The following is a 21856-nucleotide window of genomic DNA, read 5'->3' as shown; positions in this document are numbered from 1 at the left end:
AAGCACTGTTCTGAGCACTGGGAAACAGTGATGAACAAAACATAAAAGAACCCCTTCCCTCACAGAGCTTACACTCCAGTGGCAGAAACTAATACATAAAAAGTCCAGGTTATCAGACAAACTGGAGGAGGAGGATTGATAATAAGACAACTGCAAGTTCCTTTCAAAGAGCCAGGACCTCTCCTCCATCTATAATGGTTTATAGAAACTCACCCTATAAATATCTTTTCCTTAGAGACAATTGGTGCATTAAGTGCAGTCAGCTGGCAGTGGGTGCATGTGCATGTGGAGGGTGCATGTGGAGGCATCAGGCTCTCCATTTGTGAAATGGGGATGGTCAAGCCTTCCTCACAGGGTCATGTACTGGCACAGTGCCTGTGACATGGTAACATACATTTTCTTCACCATCCCTGCCTTCTTTCCTGCCTAGAGCAGACATGGGTGGGGGCAGGAGTCCAATGAGGTCCCTTCACCTACCTTCTGGGCCCCTGCTGCAGCTGCAGACAGGGCAAGAGGCTTCTGAGCTTGCCCAGAGTCTCAAGGGTAATGGGCATAGAGAGGCTAGGGCCTGTCTCTGTGCCTGTCCCCTGCCTTGCTTCCAGCCAGCTCAGCAGAGGCTCTGGAAGAGGCAGCCACCCACCTGTGGGGCAGGACAATCTATTCTTGTTGGACCTTAGGCGTGGCTGGAGAGGCTCACCTGGGGTCTGTTCTTGGTGGCAATGGTGAGCAGTTCTCTGCGTGTACCCTGGGCAGGCCCTCCAGGAGTCCCCTCTCGCCCCTAGCAGGCAGCAGCAGTACCTGTGGGAGTGGCCTCCAGGAGACTGGAGTGGTGACCAGGCACTAGACTTCACATGCATTATTTCATCCTATCTTTCCCAACAATGCTGCAAATTAAAGGCTGTTGACACCTCATTTTACATTTGAGGAAACTGAGGTTAAGAATCTCCTAATATGTGACAGAATCGTCATTGGAATTCAGGTTGTCCAACTCCAGAGCCAGGGCTTTACACAGAGCCATTCCGGTTCTCCCCTCTGTTATCTGCTCCCCTCCAAATCCCTACACCAAATGCACTGGGGCAGAGAGCTCCCTGGGGCCTCTGGGAGCCTCAGGGACACCTGGCACTTTACCTTGTGTGCTGGCTTTGACAGCTCTGAAGAGAAGGTGAACTGTGCCTAAGACAAATGCCTAAAGGGAGAAAATGTCAAAGGAACTAGAAGTACAAAATGGCACAGTTGGAGGGACCCTGGAGCACATCTCTTCATATCCCTCCTTTTACAGAGGAGAAAACAGAGGCCATGGGGGCAAGCAAGGTCCCTCATACACAACTTGTGAGCACCTGAGGACTGCCCAGCAGCCTCAGAAGCCCTGCGCCAGTGCCCAGACACAGTCATTGACGATGGCACGGGACTCAGCCCAGCTCCACACTGACCTGATGTAGGACTCCGGGCAAGGTGAGTAGCCTCAATATGTCCTCGTCTGCAGCTGGGGATGATAATCCGTAGCTCAGGGTTGTGGGAGCTTTAGAGACGGTATATGTGAAATGCTGGCCCAGTGCCTGGCACCTGTGGGTCTGAGTAAACTGTAGCTATTATGATTACTATTGTTGTCTTCAAAGTTCAAGCAATGTGAGGAAACAGGAAATCTCTTTGGTGTTGCTTAGATTCTATGGTTCTGCTGGAATCCATTCCTAGGACCAGAGAGGAAACCACACTCACTGTCATCCCTGATCATTGATGTCTGTCTCAGGGAGGGCCAGGCTCAGTTCTGTGCTCGTCTGGGATTAGAATCTGGAAGAAAGACCATGGACTGCAGCCGAGGTGGCAGCTCCTAGTCCACAGCTCTGCCAGAGTGCCTGTGGCTTGAGGCATCACTCAACTTCTGTCTCCATCAAATTTTTGTCAGTCGGATGAGCATGGTAATTATCTGCCCTCTTACCCCACCCCCATCCCCAGGGAAGTGCCCATCTAAGGGAGGGCTGGTTGTGAAGTCTAACACCTTCTCCAAAGGCTACACTCCTGTGGGATTTTCCTGGTGGTGGTGGTGGTGGTAGGCGGGGGGAGGGCGGAAGGAATCCTTCTCTTAGGGACAGAGCCACCAGGGAGTGACACTTTGGTGCAGATGTGTAGCATCCTCACCACTGAGCCCTGGTGAGTAAGTGGTGAGACTTGTAGAAACCCTGCCAAACTCTAGCTCCTCCCTCCTTCCTTCTGAAGTCCCCAGAAACCTACCAGCCTGATTTCAGCTTGGCACAGTCCAGCATCATCCCCCACGCCGGGGTGTGAGTTTGGAGCCTCTCATCAGGAGCTGATGTGATGTCTTCACATCCCACATCCTTTCACCTGGCTCTTTTGAGACCAAAAACAACTAGATATGCATAGACCAGTCTGGGCTGAGGGGAACAGCCTATGGCAATAGGGCTATTCCCCGAGTCTTTCACCTGGCTGGCTTTGACCTCCTGAGAGCCCCTGTGAAAATGGGGACACCAGGAAGGCAGTTCCCTTACATTTTCTTGGTTGAGCTGAGGTGCCTGGGGAGCCTGACTCCTAAGGAGCGAGGTGTTCCCTGGCGTTGCACAGATGACATGACCACTGGATCTGCCCCATGATTCCTGTGGAAACTAGGCAGTGGCTTGACAGTGGTTTTTTCCATCTATGCAAATGAGCCACGGCCCCTAGTGTAGTCTGAGTAAACTCCCAGGCAAGAGAAGCCCGGGAGGCCTGCGATTCCAGTGCTGGCATCTCCACACCCTTGGCCCTGCTGTTTGTGACTGCCACACGGCTCATGCTTCAAACACCCTGCTACTTTTGTAGACCCTTTGTGAGACCCTTTTTTGTGCATTCTCTTCTTTTTAGGGTCACATTCCCGGTTGGGCCATTTTTGGGCTTGTCTAAGGGTCCTCATGGTTAGTCTGCTGAGCGAGGGTATCATAGTTGCAGTGATGAGCCTGGGTTTTCTGTAGCAAAAAGTCAACTAGGGTTTCTTTACCTCACTTCAACAGAAATGTATCGAGCATCTATTATGTGCGCGGTTCAGTCCCAAGTGCTGGAGAAATGGAGAAACACCACCTTATTTCACTTCTGTGCCTCAGGGTGGTGCTGACAGGGTAGTTGGGGGAGGGCATGATGCTGTGACCTCAGTTTGCCTGATTCCCCAGGCGACTCATTTAGAGGGCTGACCCTATCTGGGTCTTCAGAGGAGCCGAGGTGTCCAGCAGCACTAACGGGAAGCAAACTCCCTGCCAACTCTCCCCCTGGCATTCAAGGACCTCCTAAGTGCAGACTCACCCAGCCTGGCCAACCTCAACTCTCACCAAATCCTTCCCAGCATCCTGGACCCCCAGCTATGCCTGGCAGCTCTCTCCCTTGAACACATCAAGTACTTCCATCAGCTGGACCTTCCCATGAGCTATTCATGCAGTCCCCAACCTCCCCTCCCTTCCCTCTTCCCTGCCTCTTAAGGATTTATCCAGAGGATTTATCCACGTTCTCTGAGACACCTTCCCAAAGACCACCTTGCATGAAGTATTTTTTTCTCTATGATCCTTACTTTGTTGTTATTTCACCTAAAACTAATCTAGCCCAGCTTGCCTTCTGCCTAGAGAGTAGTTCACACCTGATTCTCAAAATCTCAAGGAGGTTTGTGTCCTCAGCTCTTACCACCACGTTTTGCACTTCGTCAAAAAGTGTCAGATGGAGAGATGGCTTCTAGACTGGGCTCTGCCCACTAATTAGCCCTGTGGCCTCAGGAGAATCGTCCAGCCTCTCTAGCCTCCCTTGTTTCAGAAGAAATAATGGTGATGATGATACCTCAGGGTTGTCCGGGGGACAATGAGGCGGAGTGGAGGGAAACGTCAGGAAATCTGGGAGCCCCAGGCCAGTGAAAGCTGTGGGGTGGTTGTATTCCCCTTTCTCCTTGCACCGGGTGTGAGGCAGCGTCGCTTCCTCTTCGCTCTCCCGGAATGTCAAGTGCACCAGCTTCCAATCCCTCCTTGGGGCGGGCTCTGGGGCAGCTCGGAATCCTAGGCTGCGCAGGATTCCAGTGCAAACTCAGGACTCTCTTTCCTAACCAGCCGTCGCTTCCCAAGGACTCGCGGAACACACCTTGGACCCCGCGCCAGAGCGCAGTTCAGAGCGCAGCCCGGAACTGCAGCTCCGCGGCGCGGGCCCAGGTCGGGGGTCGCGCATCTCCAGTCGGTGACTCAGGGCCGCCCGGTCTGGGAGTGGGTGTGGGTAGGCGGGACAGCCGCCGGGGGCAGCCACTGGGCGTTCGGTCACCGAGCGGTGGGAGCCGCGGCTGGCTCTGGCCAGTCGCCATTCCGCCGCGGGCGTCTGTCTCGCCGGGTTCCCGGGCGCGGGAGGAAGGCCCGCGACACTTCCTACCCGGCGCGCTCTTCTCCCGATGCGCAGCGGCGGGGTCTGTTGGCCCGCGGCTGCTGGAGCGCGGGACCGGCTCTGCGCGCGAATGAATGGGCGTCCGGGGGACGCGCGCGCTCGGGGCTGAAGGGCATTAGGACCGTGAGGATCGCTCCGCTCTCCTGTCTCTCCCTATCACTCCCCCCCCCAACCTCTCTCCTTTTTCTGCTCTGCAGGACTGAGCAGCCAGGCGGGAGCGAAAACAAACAGCTGGGGCTGCGAGCGCCCCCGCCTAGGCCCCAGGAGCTCGCCGGCCCCGGCCCCCACCCAGGGCGCCCGTCCGCCCACCATGAGGAAGATCCGCGCCAATGCCATCGCCATCCTGACCGTAGCCTGGATCCTGGGCACTTTCTACTACTTATGGCAGGACAACCGAGCCCACGCAGCATCCTCCGGCGGCCGGGGCGCGCAGAGGGCCGGCGGGAGGCCGGAGCAGCTCCGCGAGGACCGCACCATCCCGCTCATTGTGAGTACGCCCCGCGCGCCGGGCGGCCGGCGGAGGAGCAGCGGCGCGCGTCCTGCCCCCGCGCAGCAGCCGAGGGCGCGGGGCCCGGCTAGGGGCTGAGTGCCCGCTGCGCCGGACCGGCTTTGTATATGTTGGAGCATTCCTGCCCGTTGTTATGGCAACCTTTGCGGGGCCGGTGGGGCCAGGGCGCCCGATGATGGGAGGGTGACAGCGGGTGGGGGCTGGGAGAAAGTGCTGCAAGTTTGGTGGGCCCGGCGTTCGCGCGCGACTGAGAACGTGGCGGCTCTCCCGGCACTGCGCCGCCGGGGCCGGGGGCTGGGGGGCTGCTGGCGCCTTGGCCGCCCCGGAAGGCGGCTGGACCTAGAGCGCAGCTAGCCAACGCTGGGAGCCACTAGCCGCTGAGCGCGTAGGTGCGGTGCGCACCCCCTCTTCAGCCTCCTGGGGGCAAAGGACATCGGGTGGGGGCGTGGGTAGGGAAGGCTCTCTAGGCGCTGTGCCTGGCTTCACGTCCCCTTTTGAGCTCAGGTCAACTTGAACCAGCTTCTTCTGCACGGACACCCCGCCCCCCAGAGTCCTCTGCCTACGCACCCCTACCCCCAACATTAGGGTCCACCACTACCGTAGGCGGGCTGTGTCCGCGCTCGAGCTTGGCGATTCCGTCGCATGAGGTCAGCCCGGTGACATCTAAGCAAGCAGGGAAACAAAGACGGTGGGGTATGGTGGGGGCCTTAGCGGAGCTGCTGGGGCCCTTGGCGCTCTGGGAAGCCCCAGACGCCCTGCAGGGGGCGGTCCTGTCGCCGCCTTCGCCCGGGCCCGGGGTGACAGCTCTGTTGTGGCCAGGCAGAGGCCGGCACCTGTTGAGGTGGGAGGCTCTGGGACCTGCGGAGAGCGCTCTCGGTCGGGCGCATTCTTCCGACGGGACAGGCGGTGGACAAGAGCCTTGGGGCGCCCCTCGGGAGGGACTGCTGCGTGGGGGCGGCCCGGCCCGACAAGGACCAGGAGGAGAGCAGAGTGGGGCGGGGGTAAGGAAGTGGGGGAGGGCGGCAATTCCGACGTGGAAAGATCTGGGCCAGGAGCAGGAGGGGGGAGTTGCAGGGTCACGAGGGCTGAGGTTTGTGTGGAGTAGAATCCGAGATGCTTGTCCAAAGGAAGCTCTGAACCTCAGGAATATGGGGTCACTGGGGAATGCCCTCTCATATTCCCATCCTGCCCCAGATTCCACGTCCCCTGCAAAGGGACCATTATTTACGGGCTCTACCTGAGCAGACCTGGTGGGGGAGGGGGTGGGTTGTGCGTTTTGTCCTAGATCCCCGTCTGGATGAACTCTCTGGGGGCAAGCTTGATTAGGCGGCATGTTCCCCTCTGAGCTGAGGGACCTGTTCCTAGGACACTGTTTCCAAAGCACTTGTGGATGGGTGGACAGAAAGGCTGATGAGGAAAAGGCTGCTGTGCTGAGCCCCCAGGGTGTTGAGATCAGGGTAGACGGATAGGTTGGAGCTGGCGCTAGCCAAATCAGTAGTGGCCCCCAGGACCCAGGGAGCTTCCACTCCAGGAACACAAGCTGCCCCAGTCTTACTTTTCAAGAGGACCAGCCCTGGTCTCAGGAGAGGTGTGCCTAGAGCTGCACAGGGAAGGCAGGCTGGCTAGATGCTCTGTCCCTCTCTCTGGTGAGGTCATGGGAGGAGGGTGTGAGCTGGAAGGGGAGGAGGAGGCAGGAGGAAAGGAGGGAAGAGAGCACAGGGAAACTGTTGCTCACAGCCTCTGCTTCAGAACCCTGAACGCTGGGCTGGGAGCGGTGGCTCATGCCTGTAATTCTAGCATGCTGGGAGGCCGAGGCTGGTGGATCCTTTGAGCTCAGGAGATCGAGACCAGCCTGAGCAAGAGTGAGACCCTGTCTCTACTAAAAAAAAAAAAAAAAAGTAGAAAGAAATTAACTGGACAACTAAAAATACATAGAAAAAATTAGCCAGGCATGGTGGTGCATGCCTGTAGTCCCAGCTACTCGGGAGGCTGAGGCAGAAGGATTGCCTGAGCCCAGGAGTTTGAGGTTGCTGTGAGCTAGGCTGATCCCATGGCACTCGAGCTCGGGCAACAGAGTGAGACTCTGTCTCAAAACAAAACAAAACAAAACAAAACCCTGGACCCTGACCTGGCCCATGCTGGAGAGGTGGCAATTGGAGGTGGTGGGGAGTACCAGTGAACATCCTCTTGCCCCGCCCTATTCCCACAGGGTTTCACTTGCTACAGATGAGAACAGGGCTGAGAACTGGAAGCTAAGTTTGAAGTGTGAAGGAGTATCAGGGAAATGCCTGGGAGCCGGGAAGCAAAGGTGCAGGAAGAAAGGGAGGATGGAAGTCCTGGGGAGCCACTTAGGGGCACAGCCAGCTCCCCCTCTGTCCATAAGTGTTAATCCTGGATGTCTTTTCCTCCTGCATTGGCCCCCAATCACACATCGCCTTTGACACTCACTGCCTTGCATTGTAGTCCTACCTTTGAGTTATTTCACTTCCGTGTGATTCTTAGCTGAATGTGAGCTATGCATGCAGGGACTATGCTGTGCATCCCCACGTTGATGCACAGCAAGACTTCTTAAAGGAGTGAAATAGAATTTTTGCCCATTTCTGGGAGCAGTCAATGAATGGTCCAAGCTTCATATCCCCTTCTTCCCAGCTTCAAGTAAGGAGGTAGGGAAATGCATATTCAAGCTTCTCCAGGAGTTGAACCCTTTGTTAACTTAAAAGGGGCAGGTGCAGCCAAGGGTTTGCTTTCTCCCTGAACTTTGTGGTAACCACTCACTGTCTCTGCCATTCTGAAACATTTCTCTATTTAGTCAGGCCAGGATGCTGCATGTGGATTTTCAGATTCTTAGAGAATGATGTGGCCAGCCCTACTGTCAGAGGCTAAGCAAATTCAGACAAGCGTCATCATCACTCCCCTGGGGAATGAGAGAGCTGAGCTGGGAAAGGGAGGGTCTACAGACGAGCCTGGACCAGGAGGCAGCTCTGCTTTCACAATATCTGGGCTATTCGAAGCCAGCCAAGTTGCTTCTGGACCTTGGAAACGCTTCTTTGGCATTATGGAGTGTCGGCATGGCAACCGTATGGCCAGATTTCTCAGGGAGGTCCTGATTTTTAATATTCTGTCCTGCTGTCAGCCCATGTGTCACAAATTTTGATGTAAAAAATTTGGTTATGGAATCTGTACAAGTAAAGGGAGATACTGATTCCATCCCTATATGGCTGCTTATGATGCAGCAGGGTTTTTTATTTTTCCATGCTGTACTTTATGGGCAAGGCAGTGGATTTGGTGACATTCCCTTGAATCCACATTGATGCAGGCTGGCACAGCACAGCAGCCAAAGCAGGAGGCGGAGCAGAAATGACTAGGCTTGAGTCTTCAGGCCTTGAAGTTGGGGAGATCGTTTGTGGTGGTTGTGGTTTGGGTTTGGGACTCAGTTTTTCATACGCCAGTTCTCTAAAAGACATGGGTGGGAGGCTAAGGTGTTACATGGAATTTGATTTTACATTTTTAAAAAAGACTATCCATTATGGGTATTTTTGGCATAGGTGCACTCATTTATATCAACAATCTCCTATTTAGAACCAGGAAAGGTTTAGGTAAGAGTTTTCCTAAACTGGAGTTTCTTATCCTGAAATTGGGGTACTGCTGAGTGACCATGAACAAAATACTTAACATCTCTGGACCTTGGTTATTTTGTGTGTTAAGTTTGGGTTAAATGATTTGCAAGGTTTGATGATTCTTAGATAAGCAGATGACAGCTTCATTTCTAGAAATAAATAAATGGTTTTAAGGGAGTTCTCCTGAAGGGTGCTATGAGGTTTATGCTTATGGAGGGACATGCCCCTACCAGGGGAAGTTCCCATAGTAACCCTTCAGGCCTTGCAAGTAGCAGAAGGGGACACAGATGATGGCTTTTCTAGCACTGTTCTCTGAGAGCAGAAGTTTCAATAAGATCTGAATGAGTTTATATTTTATTTATAATGTGCATTTTGAAGCTGTGGGAATATGATTTGCCTAAATGACAGAAAATGATTTTGTATTTAATCGGTCTGAGTGCCACACATGAGAAAGAGTGGGCAGGGAGAAGCACAAACACCCACAATTCCCTTTGCCAAAATGTTCAGATTTAAAGGGCTTCATTTCCTGTCAATGAGGTCTGTTCCTGGGCCATTTTGAGACCTGCTTGTGGGACATGGGGACAGCCCAGAGGCACCCAAGACTGGTGGGGGCCCTGGAACCCCAAAAGTCACCTTCCTGGAAGGCCAGAGGCCCAGGGGCACAGGATTAGTTTCCAAGTGCTGTTCATTCTGACAGGTCCTTATTTCTGTGTTGTAACAGCAGTTCCCCCACCAGCGGGGCCAAGGGCTTTGGGAGCATGGCTTCCTTCTCTGATGGCTGGTTTGTCAGCTCTGTGAACAGAGGAGGCTCTCGGGTCTGGAAATGCCATTTGATGTAGATGTAGAGGGGCACTGGTAGGCAAGGCCAGGCCGAGTTGCCCAGGGGACTGTCTGGCTGTAATGGAAGAAACCGCCTGAGGTCAGAGGGGAACCTATGGCTGAGCTGTTCATTACAGTTACGAGATTGAAGATTTATACCCTGTCTGCTTCTGGGGGAGACCTTAAGCACCTTCCCCTCGAGCAGTGGGGGCAAGGATACAAGGAGGCTAAACAGACGTAAGACCCAAGTCTTCTGGAAAGGAGCAGGAGTGCAGACCTTTCACATACGAGTCATATGGGCACTAAATTCGGTTCATTTAACCAGACACTTGCCTGGTACAGTCAGACTTTGCGGACAGCCCAGTCCGAAAATGGTTTCAAGTGCCTTAGTCTCTCCTCTGAATGCTTGTGGGCTTCGATCTGTACCTGTCTAGCCTCCACAACTGCTGTATACTTTATTATATTTATTTATGTAATATTTATTATATTTATTTTTGGCTATGTTGATGGGATACTTGGATGCTGTCTGCTTTAAAAGCTTTACCACGTTGAATTCCAACAACCTATTGCAATAGGTACCATTATTAGGTCCAGTTAATGTGCGAGTAAACTGAGTCTTACCCATACTGGGACAACGAGGAAGTGCATCTGAAACCAGGTGTTTCTGACCCTAAAGCCCATGCTCATGTCTTCCTTACCCTGGAGCATCTTCCAGGTGAGATCCAAGTCCCAGTATCAGTGTGTCTTACCTGTGGCACCTGAGTCAGCACCTTGCTTTGTATTCACTCCATAAACCTTTTTTGGAGAAAAAATGCAGAAGCCATACCAAACAAAATGTTAGCAGTAGGGAAGCAGAATATGGGTAATCCCCCCTTCCATCTTTTGGATTTTTTTCCCAATATTTTTTATAATAAGCATCTATTAACATTAAAATGACAAAACCAATAAGGATAATTATTTAAAAAAATATTTGATGCCTGATTAAAGGCCAACCATGGTTTCTCCACACTCTCTGTTGGCAGATAAGCACTCCAGCAAGTAGGGGAGAAAAAAAGACCCACTGTCATGAAATAGGGACCATTTATTGCACAGTAAGAGCCCTGGTGCCCTGGGAAGCAGGGCTGGCCCAACACACCAAGGCCAGGCTGGGGAGGGGGGTGACTACAGGAAACCCTTAACTGCTGCTGTGCTCTTCCCTGCCCTCCTCCTTTGGAGCTGCCAAGCAGGGAGGGAGACGGGCCGAGGCCGCTTGGGGGCAAAGCTGCAAAGTCAGAAACACTGGTTTTAGTATCTTTCCTGCTCCCCGGGACTGAGGCACGCAAGGTGTGGAGGAGGCTGAAGCCCAGGCCTGCCTGTCTCCCCGCACCGTGAATTCCAGGGTGCACCTTGAGCGTAATCTGGCTAGCGACGGTAACGGCCACCCAGAGGACTTTTGTGAACATTTCAGATCAGATGAGAGAGGCAGGCCAGGGGTATTTTGGGAAAGACGGGCGCATGGAGGAACCTTGTCAATTATCCTATGAGACAAGACAAGGGTCAGGCACATTTGAGGAGGCATTGAGGCGAGTCTGCCCTGGTGTAGCCCTTCCACTTTTCTGGACCCGCTAGGAAAAGCTTCACTTTTAGCTTAAGGGCACCAGCTCCTCTTTCCTGCTGTTTCATAAAGCGAGGTTGGCTTCATGTAGATCAGGGGCAACATTGTCTCAGAGCTCAGAGGTGCATGACATCTCTGAACATGGATTGTGAGACCTGCCATCATGGGATCCTCCTGGCCTCTGGCGGGGTTGGGCAGAATGACGTGGCCCCGGGCAGAACAGATACTGGCTGTCAGGGGTATGGGGGTGGAGGGACGGAGAGAGGATTGGAATGAAGGCCCAGCGACCTCACTTCTAGGCTCAGCCCTGTCCCCAAGGGGCTGTGTTTCTTTAGGTGAGTCACTTCTACTCCCTGGGCCTCAGTTTCCTCATCTGTCAGATGAGGGTTGAATGATAAGTTCTCCAAGGTCCCTCTCAGCTCGAATCATCTTTGACTTTGTTGAACTTCTCCCACAAAAGTGAGGCGCCCCTCAGCCAGGGCTTGAATTAAGGAGAATAAGGCCAGGAGGTGAGGCGTACAAAGACTTGGACCACGTGTGTTCATAGTGTTTGAAACCTTCAAATTCTCACAAGGAGAACCGGCCCTACCTCTACTGCTTCCGCTTTCTCTTCCTTTGAAACACTGTCTGGTGGAGCTTTGCAGCTCGCCTCTGCTGCACTAGAAGCCTAGGATCCTTGTGAGTGTGTCTGGGGATGCACGCAGACATGTATGCAGAATTGTCTACAGGTGTGTATGTGGGATGTATGTGAAATTTGTGTTGTGTGTCATGTGTGTTGTATGTGGTATGTGGTGTGTGTGGTATATGTGTGTTATGTGTGTTATGTGTATGTGGGTATGTGTATGATATGTGGGGTGTGGGGGGGGTTTATGTGTGTGTGGTGTGTGTGTCTGTATGGTGTATGTGGGGTGTGTGTGTGTGTGTGTCGCTGGTGAGGAGGAAGGGAGGGTGCTGGTGCCTGAAGAGATTTAACAGACAAAAGGTAATGAATGGGGCCCTTGTTGAGATATTGGGGTGGGGCAGGATGGGGGAGGACTGTGTCTCCGGAGGGCAAGTTTTGTGTGGGAAGGAGAATTCCTCCACATGGTGGTACCTATCAAGTCGCCCTTTGTCTCCTTGTCTGGCCCGTAGTGTTCTGTTCAGGTGCTGCTGGCTCTCTGGAAGTGATGTTTTCTGGCAATGCAGGGACTTGGAATTCTTGCCCTTTCCTGTCTTGCACCTCAGGCTGCCCTCCGTACAAGCTGCCCCCAGCTGTGGAAGGGGGCACCGCGCAGGGGCAGCCCAGCCTGGCAGGAGCAGGGCCCGCGCAGTGTCTTGCAGGCAGGGGAGGAAGGGCCAGGGGCCGCTCTGCTCCGGCCCGACTGAGGCTGTGTCCTCTGAGGTTCAGGTGGCCCCGCCAGTTCCCGGGTGATGGGTACGACATAGCTGCATGTGTCCCTGGCAAGCTGCAGGTGCTTTCTCAATTCCACCCCCGTCAGTCATGCCCTTTGAGATGCTGCTTGTCGGAGTTCAGAGGTTCACGCCTTCATCTTCTCACGGCAGCTCTGCCTTTAGTGCCTTTAAACAAACTGATGGGGAGGGCTTCTGACATTTCAAGGCCTTTCATGTCAAAGGGGGTCTGGCCTTGGGGTGCCACAGCCAGAGGGAATCCATGTTGCCTTCCAAAGTTGCCAGATTGGGGGTCAGTTCTAGGGGCTTCACTTCTGGTGCCTCACATGTCTATGATCTGATTCTTTTCTTGGAAGCCATCCTTTCCTCTCCCTGTGGGATCTCTTACTGGGGTTGAGAGATGGAGGGTATTATCCCTGGGGTAGAACCTAGCTTGAGGCTCACGGAAAAAGAGCTCGTGATCGATTAGTGATGTCTGCTGTGGTTCTGGTGGCGAGAATGGGTGACGTCGTCAGGACTGAGCGTGGCCCTAGATAGTGCACCAACCCAGAGGCCAGATGAAGAAAGGGACCAAGGGGCAGTGCACACACACTGCAGGGACCAAGGGAGGCTACAGAGGCCTTTTGGAGCAGCAAGCCAAAAGGGATTCTCCAGTAGAAAGCAGAGGCTGCCCATGGCATGCTTTATAAAGTCTTGGTGCCACCTTGTGCGGTTATGAAAATGGCAAGGGCCTTCTCCCAAAACACCAAAGGAAATGGGTCATTCCCCAATGTTCCCCAAGATTGCCAGCCCCTGTTTTTTTCTACAGCAGAGAACACAGCATCACCTAAATAGCCCTTCCAGACAAGCAGGATCCCTGAACCACAGCTGGGCTGGAGCTCTGGAGCTGGGGCTTGGAGAGGAGTGGGGATGGGCCAGCTTGAGAACTATGGCGACAGGGAGATCTGCAAGCTGGCACTGGGGCCAAGGGCAGAGCCCAGGAAAGGGCCTGAGCAGAGAATAAAACTGGTTGTGAGGCAGCAGACCTGAGCAAGAACATTCAGAGGGGCCAGCCCCTAGGTTCCCCTAAGCCCAAGCAGAGTCACAGGGGCTTGGGTAGGGGGCCAGCAGCTGCCCCTGTGTGGAGAGAGCGCAGTCCCCTCGCGCCGGCCAGCCCTGGACTCACCAATAAGGCAGTCGCCAGCCACCTGCGGCTATTGAGCGCTTCAAATGTGGTTAGTGTAATAGAGGAACTGAATTTTTCATTTTATTTAATTTCCATGGGTTTAAATTTTAAAATGACACTCCTTTCGGTTGTGGGAAAACTTTTAGGAGAACTTCGATATGTGGCATCTACATTTTCAACTGTAAATTTTTATGAAGTCTGAATACAGATCAAGTATTTGTGGTGAAAATTTAGTATCTCAATTGAAATGTGTTGTAAGATACACACTGCATTTCAAAGACTTAGAAAAAGAATTAAAATACCTCACTAGTATTTTTATGCATATTGAAATGATAATATTTGGATATATTGGGATCAATAACATATATTATTAAAATTAATTTCACCTGTTTCTTTTCACTTGTTTAATGTGGCTACTAGAAATTTTTTTTTTTGAGACAGAGTCTTGCTCTGTTGCCCGGGCTAGAGTGCTGTGGTGTCCAGCTCACAGCAACCTCAAACTCCTGGGCTCAAGCAATCCTACTGCCTCAGCCTCCTGAGAAGCTGGGACTACAGGCATGCGCCACCATGCCCGGCTAATTTTTTTCTACATATATTTTTAGCTGTCCAGATCATTTCTTTCTATTTTTAGTAGAGACGGGGTCTCGCTCTTGCTCAGGCTGGAGAAAATTTTAAATTACATACACGGCTTGTCTATTTCCACTGGGCAGTGCTGGTGCTCACATTCATTCACGTCCCCTCTCTAAACTGCTAGGAGGTCGTCCAAGGAAGGTTATACGGTCATGCACTGCATAACATTTCTGTCGATGATGGATCACATGTACACCATGGTCCCTTAAGATTATAATGGAACTGAAAGATTCCCATCGCCTAGTGACACTGTAGTCATCTTAACATTGGAACACAATTACTTTAAAAAAAAATAAATTTAGTGCAGCCTAAGTGTACAGCATTTATAAAGCCTGCAGTAACGTATAGTAATATCCTAGGCTTTCATATTAACTCACCACTTTCTCACTGACTCACCCACAGCAACTTCCAGTCCTTCAGGCTCCACTCATGGTAAGTGCCTCACACAGGTGTACCATTTATTATCTCTTATACTGTATTTTTACTGTACCTTTTCTATGTTTAGATACATTTAGATACACAGATACTTACCACTGTGTTACAGTTGCCTACAGTATTCAGTACAGTAACATGCTGTACAGGTTTGTAGCCCAGGAGCAACAGGCTGTACCATACAGCCTAAGAGTGTGGTAGGCTGGTAAGTGCACACTAGGATATTTGCACAATGACAAACGTGCCTACAGACACATTTCTTAGGATGGATCCCCGTTGTTAAGCAACACATGACAGTACAACGTGAAGAATGTGGCTGTGCATCCTAGTTTACCTGACTTCAGGATGAGTCCTTTCCGGTCTAGCTGCTGCTGAGCCATTGGTTCCTAATTCACCATCATCTGTGGGCTCAGGACATCTCCCAGCATGGGCCCTAGTTCTCACACTGTCATTAAAAGCAAGATCAATATTTTTTTTGCAGTGTCTTCTTTTTTAGAAATCCCTTCTAAGCTCTTGCTGTGATGAAAATGGGTTTTGGAGGAGGGGTAGGAGCAGGGGAGGCGGGAAGCCTTTTACTCCCCTGGAAAGTAGAGGGATTAGTTCCAGTCTATTTCTTTTGGTGTTTTGTCTTTGTCCTGTTAGAGCCAGAATGACAAATGGGTCTCAGCTCTAATGCCAACTCAGAACCTGTGTGGACGTGGCAGCCTGGAGCACTGTGGTGAGAAGGGTTCTGGAGCTGCATCCAGGCTGAGTGGGAAAGAGGCTGTGATCGATTAGCCATGTCTGCAAAGGACTTGGAAATGGACCCTAGCACATACACCTTGTATTTACTTATCCTGCATTAGATGCAGTTGTCTTCTCGTAGAGATTTTTCACCACTTTAGGGACTTGACATGCTTTAAGATGTTGGCCACTTTGAAGAGGCAAGGATGAGGCTTACATTGAGCCAGAACATGTGCAGAAGAGACATTGCTCATTTCCATGGGCCAGAATGCCAGCTAAGGAGATGTGCAACATTTCACTAACCGCTCCTGTCAGGAAAATCTCAATACCCCCTTCACTTATTTGGTGGAGGAGAGTTTGGGCTGTGATCCAGGGCCAGCTCACTGGCAGCACAGGAGACAGAGGAGTCGTAAACCCAAGAAGGGCAGGAATCTGGAAGGTCTGGGGGAAGTGAGAAGTTTGGCTCTTTTCCTTTTTATCTCTATCCTCTTTCCTTCCCTTAAAAGTGGGCACTGTGAATTTGAGGCCATTTCCTGCTTCTTGGTGCCAAATTTCTGATTACAGCTTTGTTCAGGATTCAGCATGGGATAGTGGTTATGGAGGCACACACTGGAGCCAAAGTGTTGGTGTTCATGTTCCAGGGCTGCCACTTATGAGCAGGTTATTTAAGCATTCTGTGCCTCCGTTTTCTCATCTGTAAAATGGGGATACCAGTAGTCCTCATTTCAGAGGGTTGCTGTGAAGATTAAATGAGTTACTTCACATAAAAAGTTTAGAATTGTGCCTAGCACATAGTAAGTGCTATGCAAGCATTAGTATATAAGTTATTAGTCATAACAAGGTGTTATTATTTGTTAACTTGTATATTAGTTATCTAATGTTGCATAACAAATCACCCCAAAATTTAATGACTTAAAATAATCATCATTTATTCTCTCTCACTGTTTCTGTGGGTCAGGAATTTGGTAGTGGCTTGCTGGTTGGTTCTGGGTTTTCTTTCTTTCTTTCTTTCTTTCTTTTTTTTTGAGACAGAATCTCACTCTGTTGCCCAGGCTGGAGTGCAGTGGCATCATCATAGCTCACTGCAACCTCAAACTCCTGGGCTCAAGCAATCCTCCTGCCTCAGCCTCTTAAATAGCTGGGGTTACAGGCATGCACCACCACGCCCAGCTAATTTTTTACTTTCTGTAGAGGCGAGGTCTTGCTATGTTGTTCAGGCTGTGGGTTTTCTCTTGAAGCTGCAGTCAGATGTCAGGCTGTAGTCATCTAAAGGATTGAAGGGGTTTCTCTCACATGGCTGGCAAGTTGGTGCCGTGTTTGGTGGGAGGGCTCAGCTCTCCATGTGAGTCTCACAGGCCCGCTTGGGTGTCTTCATGGTATGTATGGTGGCTGGCTTCCCAGAGCCAGCAATCCAGGAGACCAAGGCGGATATTGCAAAGACCTGGATATGTGATCTAGCCTTGGAAATCACATAAACAGAACAGTAATATGATTTTGAGAGATAGCCGTGGCTGCTGGTTTGAGAATAGACTGAAAAAGGGCAAGGGTAGAGCCCTTTTTGACTGCCTGGTATGTGCTGGTACTTTCCCCCTTAACCATCACAGCAGGCCTGTGAGCTATTATTATGCCCATTTTACAGATAAGGAACCTGACTCAGATATGGCAGATTACCTGGCAACAGAGCCAGAATTCCACCAGGGCTGCTGGGCTCCAACTTCTCAGGGTGCCGACCACCTGATGGCACAGCTCACAAGGGCAAAATAGACTCTTTGAAGGATCTTAATTCCATTATCTCTTGAAGTCAGGATGGAAACCTAAGAAGGCAGAGAGGTACTCATGGGTCAGACAAAGGATTAGGGTGAGGAAGGAAGGGGTGGTCTCGGCAGGTGCCATGGCTGTGGGAAGATAGAGGGATTGGGGCAGGGTTTGGAAGGTTTTATGGACTAGAAGGATGTAGGCTGGGGAGAGCCCTTGCAATTGGCTTAGGCTGTCTAAATTAGGACCCACAAGGTCAGGGAAAGTCTTGGTGTTACTTATGCCCCCAGAGAGTTCCATGGAAAGGGAGAGGACCCACCCACTTAGGATGGAATACCTTGCAGAAGTGAAAGAAATGAACTAGATCAATATATATTGGTATGAATGGAGCTGAAAAATAAAATGTTAGAGGGGAAAAAACCCAATTGCAGGACAAGATGATTTAGTGTGATACCATTTATGTAAAGTAAAATTATACAAAGCAATTCCATATGTTGTTCCTAGACGTGTGTATGTGTGCACGCACATGTATTTATCTCAAAGTATAGAAATGGACCGAAGAGGATGCACAGCACATTTACAACAGCGAGTGTCCCTGGAGAAAGATGGGGGAGGGGACCAAAATGGAGTTTGACTTTATTTGTGATGTTTTGTTTTGGTTGCTTTTTTTTGTTTGTTTGTTTTTTGGTGTGGTTTTTGGTTTTTCTTTTTCAGTTATTTTTTTTATAAGAGAGAGGGTTGAACCAAATCTAACAAAACGTTAACAGTTGTTAGTCCTGGTGGCAGTGCAAGTAATTGTATTCTTAGTCTTTGTACTTTTTGGAATTAAAAAAAAAAACCTCAACTCTTAAAACATTTTAAAAGTAAAAAAAGGAAAGAGCTAGTGCCCCAAGGTTGCTGGATCTCAGTTGCATGAAGACTGAGACTGAGGGTGTAGTGGAGGATGGAAGGCAAGATGCCGGTCCCCCAAGCTTGTCACCCATGTGGTGCTGTTGTCACCTGCCTGGAGGACGGCAAGTCAATTCTGGGTTCTCAGGCTCGTCTTCTGAAGATCAACCCGGATGGGCTGGTGTGGAAGGCACTGTTGGCAGAGAAAGCGCTGCCAAGCTGGGGAGCAGGCAGGGCAGACTGAGAGCCTGGGACCGGGAGGCCCGTCTTCTCTTCACCTTCCGGGGGTGAGGGGCTGACAAAGTCTTGGTAGAAAGGCATGAGATCAATGACAAAAAGCTTTTACTTTTATTAGTATTATAGTATTACCTTTATTAGTATTATTTTACATAATACATGTTTAATAGATAAGACAGGAAATCAAATAGAAGGAAATAAAAATCACCCCAAATCCCACCATTTAGGGTAACCACTGTTATCATTGTGGCAAATAATCAATTCAGGTTTTTTTTGATTCACAAAAAGCAAAATCAAAGATTTTGTACTGTCTTGTGACTTATTTTCATTTAACACTATATCATGAACACTTTTCTATGTCATAAATAGTCTTCCCAATATTTTTTTTTTTTTTTTTGAGACAGAGTGTCACTTTGTTGTCCTGGCTAGAGTGAGTGCCATGGCGTCAGCCTAGCTCACAGCAACCTCAAACTCCCGGGCTTGAGCAATCCTACTGCCTCAGCCTTCCGAGTAGCTGGGACTACAGGCATGCGCCACCATGCCCGGCTAATTTTTTCCATATATATTTTAGTTGGCCGGCTAATTTGTTTCTATTTTTAGTAGAGACAGGGTCTCACTCTTGCTCAGGCTGGTCTCAAACTCCTGACCTCGAGTGATCCACCCACCTCGGCCTCCTGGAGTGCTAGGATTATAGGCGTGAGCCACCGCGCCTGGCCTTCCCAATATTTTTTAATTGTTGTCTAGTATTTCATTGTGTGACTGTTCCGTGGATTATATAATCACAGTTCATAAAGGCTGGATATTTAGATTAGATTGGACAATATGAAATTGCTGTTTTTTAGGTAAAAAATGATCAGATATTGGCAGTTTCCTATGGTCCAGCCAAATATGTTATCCAGTGCATTGTTTTTATAAATAACACAACAATGAACATTCTTGTAGGTAAATCGTTGCACATAGCCTTAATGAATTCCTTAGATAAATACCTGGAAGTGAGTTGTTGAACAAAATACCAAAATTATAAACAAAGAATCTGACAGGGCTAGAAGTAGGGTGAGGTGAGTCATGAGTGCAGACTCAGATCCTATCTTTATCTAAAATTTTAATATTTTGTTCACTAAGGATTTTTTGCATTCATTTTGATTTTTAAAAATACCTTATTAAAATATTAAGCACCTGATTACTGAGTTTTGGAGGCTCCTTTGCACTTGCGTCTGAGGTCAGTACTCTACTTGCCTCACCCTAATCCCGGCCCTAAATAACAACAGCACCTACCTTTTAGAGTTGTTATAAAGAGTACATCTCTTTTAAGTCTCAGCACAGTATCCATAGTAAGTACACTCAATAAATGTTATGTACATCTCCACTCAGAAAACATTGGTTTTCTAGTGTGCAACAAGCACGAAGGTAGAAGCCGGGGGACAAGGGTGAATAAGACCCAGCTTCTGTCCTCAAGTTGCTCCAGCTTGTCAGGGACAGTGGGAAGGGTGGTGGGGGCCGTGGTAGGGCATATGCTGTGTGTAGTAAAGTCTTGGCTGGCTTCACTGAAGGGTGACAAGTTGGGCTGAATCTTTGAAGATGAGCACGTTCAGGTTGGACACAGAGAAAGGAGCATCAGGCGGGAGGTGTGATCTGGGCAAAGGCTTGGTGGGGTAACCCCACTTCCAGCTCATCTCATGAGGTCGTAGCCTAGCAGGGCGGAGGCCGAGGCCGAGAAATGAAGACTGGGCTGTAGGGGGAAGAGACTGTGATTTCACCCTGAGGCTAATATTTATTCTGCTCCCGAGCCACACAGACTGCTCAGAGCCCAGCCTGGAATAATCCGCTCCTAGTCCCGGGGTGCCACCTTCCCTGTGCAACAGGAATAATGGGGGTGTTGCTGCTTAGTGTTGATTTATGCTTCTTACTTTGAAAATTTCCATTTTAATCAATTTCACAGTGCTAGGATATAAAGCAGGCATCTGGGCTCCTAACCATCCAATAATATAAAGAGAGGGAAAACCTAATTCAGCTCCAGACCTTGTTAGGTGTGTGGGGTCTCATTCAGAGCCCCCATAGAGCCCTGGAGTGGGATGGAGGAAAAGGGGCAACTCCAAAGCTTGTAGACCCTGCTCGGCTTGTCTGCCCTCCCCAAAGCCCTCTCCTCTGTTGCCAGTGGGGCTGTAGGCTGCATCTCTGTGTGGTCATGGCACCAGCTGAACCCTCCGCTCCTCCTGGGCTCATGTGACCCCGAGAAGTGGCTCATGAACACTGACATCACTCCCTCTTCATCCCAGCACACAGGCGTGAGGCATTTCTGAGACTGCATCTTTCACAGGCCTGTACTGGGGAGCCTAGCGGAGTCCACTGTTCCTCCAGACAGCCCCTTGCCCAAGGAGGGTGCTGGGTAGGAGCTGAGCCTGTCCCCAGGGCAACTCTAAACCCCAAGGGACCGTGACTGGTCATTAAAGAAACAATATTCATTCTGAAATTGCTTCCTGCTGGGAAGTAATTGCATACACAGAGCACTTCAAAGACCAAGTGTTAAGGATTATTAATTTTCATAAGTTGCATGGTGAGGTTTGTCCCAAAGGACCTCAGGAGAGGTGCCAGACTTGACAAAGATGTTGTCTGCACTAGCTGAGTTTATTTCTTTATGTGCTGATAACTCGCGTGGTGAGGTTTTGTCTCTTTCAGAGGGGCTTGTAACCTGGGACCACCCTTGTCCTCTGGAGGCAATTCCTTGTTCTAGTTCCCTTGCACACTGCCTGCCTGGACACAGAGCTGTGTGTTGTCGGAGCGCACAGGCACAGAGTCAACCAGGCCCGGGTTCCAATCCCCCATTTAGGATCTCCTGTTGTTCCCTCCAGTCACTGTGCTCCAGACACGCTGCCCTCCTTTCTTTCCACAGGCACATCAAGTTGTCCTGCCCCAGGCCCTTTGCACAGGCTGTCCCCTCTGCCCAGAACACCCCCAGCATCCCACATCTGACCATGGCTAGCTCCTCCCCTAGCCTTCTCTAGCCCTTTACCTTGCTTTGTTGCCTTCTCCACACTGATCACCCTGGAAATGGTCTTGTTCTTTACTGCTCTCCATCTCGCCCCTCCACCAGCATCACAGCGCACAAGAGGCAAGGCTGTTGCAGCGCTCACTTCTGTACCTGCCATGCAGATACCTGTAAATATGTGCAGTTACCATGGGACGAGTGACCTGACCTCTCTCGGCCTTGGTTTCTTCATCAGTACAATGCACATAATCATGATCGTGGTGGTTACATTAAAAGGGATACCATGCACACAGTGGAGCATGCACAGAACAATCACAGCACAAATGATGGATCATGAATATCATTCACTTGGGTTCTTCAAAGAACATGTCTGTCTGGTTGTGCCAGGGCCTGGTCAGTGCCTGGCACTTGGTGGGCACGCAGTAAATGTTGACTGAATCGAGGGAGGCCGACTGTTATTGGTAGGGCCACTATTTCTTTGCTCATAACTTGGCCCTTCATGGGCTGCATCATGCATGTCTTGGTTGCCAGGACATTGGTATGTTTGCCAGGGTCACAGTTGGCCTCTTGCAGGTCCTCACTCTTGGTGAGGAGCTTTGTGTAACATGCCAGGGAGTTTTCACAGGGTAGAAAAGATAGGACAGTGGTCATCACAGGGATTAACACCACAGACTTTGGAGTCTGACTGCCTAGGTTCAAATCTAGCTCCACCACTTACTAG

The 21856-nt window shown here is 50.4% G+C and overlaps 2 protein-coding genes across 2 annotated transcripts in view; both read left to right on the top strand.

Moving 5' to 3' along the window:
* The window catches only part of EXD2 (exonuclease 3'-5' domain containing 2), a 40187-nt gene extending 38842 nt beyond the window's left edge, over positions 1 to 1345 (top strand). Inside the window, exon 10 of the mRNA XM_045564921.1 lies at positions 1280 to 1345. The gene's annotated coding sequence lies outside the window, so the exon portion shown is untranslated. The remainder of the gene's footprint in view (positions 1 to 1279) is intronic.
* A 3033-nt stretch (positions 1346 to 4378) lies between these two features.
* Positions 4379 to 21856, top strand: part of GALNT16 (polypeptide N-acetylgalactosaminyltransferase 16) — a 75080-nt gene continuing 57602 nt past the window's right edge. The window contains exon 1 of the mRNA XM_045564903.1: positions 4379 to 4879. Coding sequence (XP_045420859.1) covers positions 4703 to 4879 — 177 coding nt within the window. The 5' untranslated portion in view covers positions 4379 to 4702. The remainder of the gene's footprint in view (positions 4880 to 21856) is intronic.

This window comes from Lemur catta, chromosome 1 (genome assembly GCF_020740605.2).
Source record: "Lemur catta isolate mLemCat1 chromosome 1, mLemCat1.pri, whole genome shotgun sequence".
NCBI classification, from domain to species: Eukaryota; Metazoa; Chordata; class Mammalia; order Primates; family Lemuridae; genus Lemur; species Lemur catta.
The sequence above is the reverse complement of the archived record's forward strand: the minus strand, read 5'-3'. Positions and strand labels throughout refer to the sequence as shown.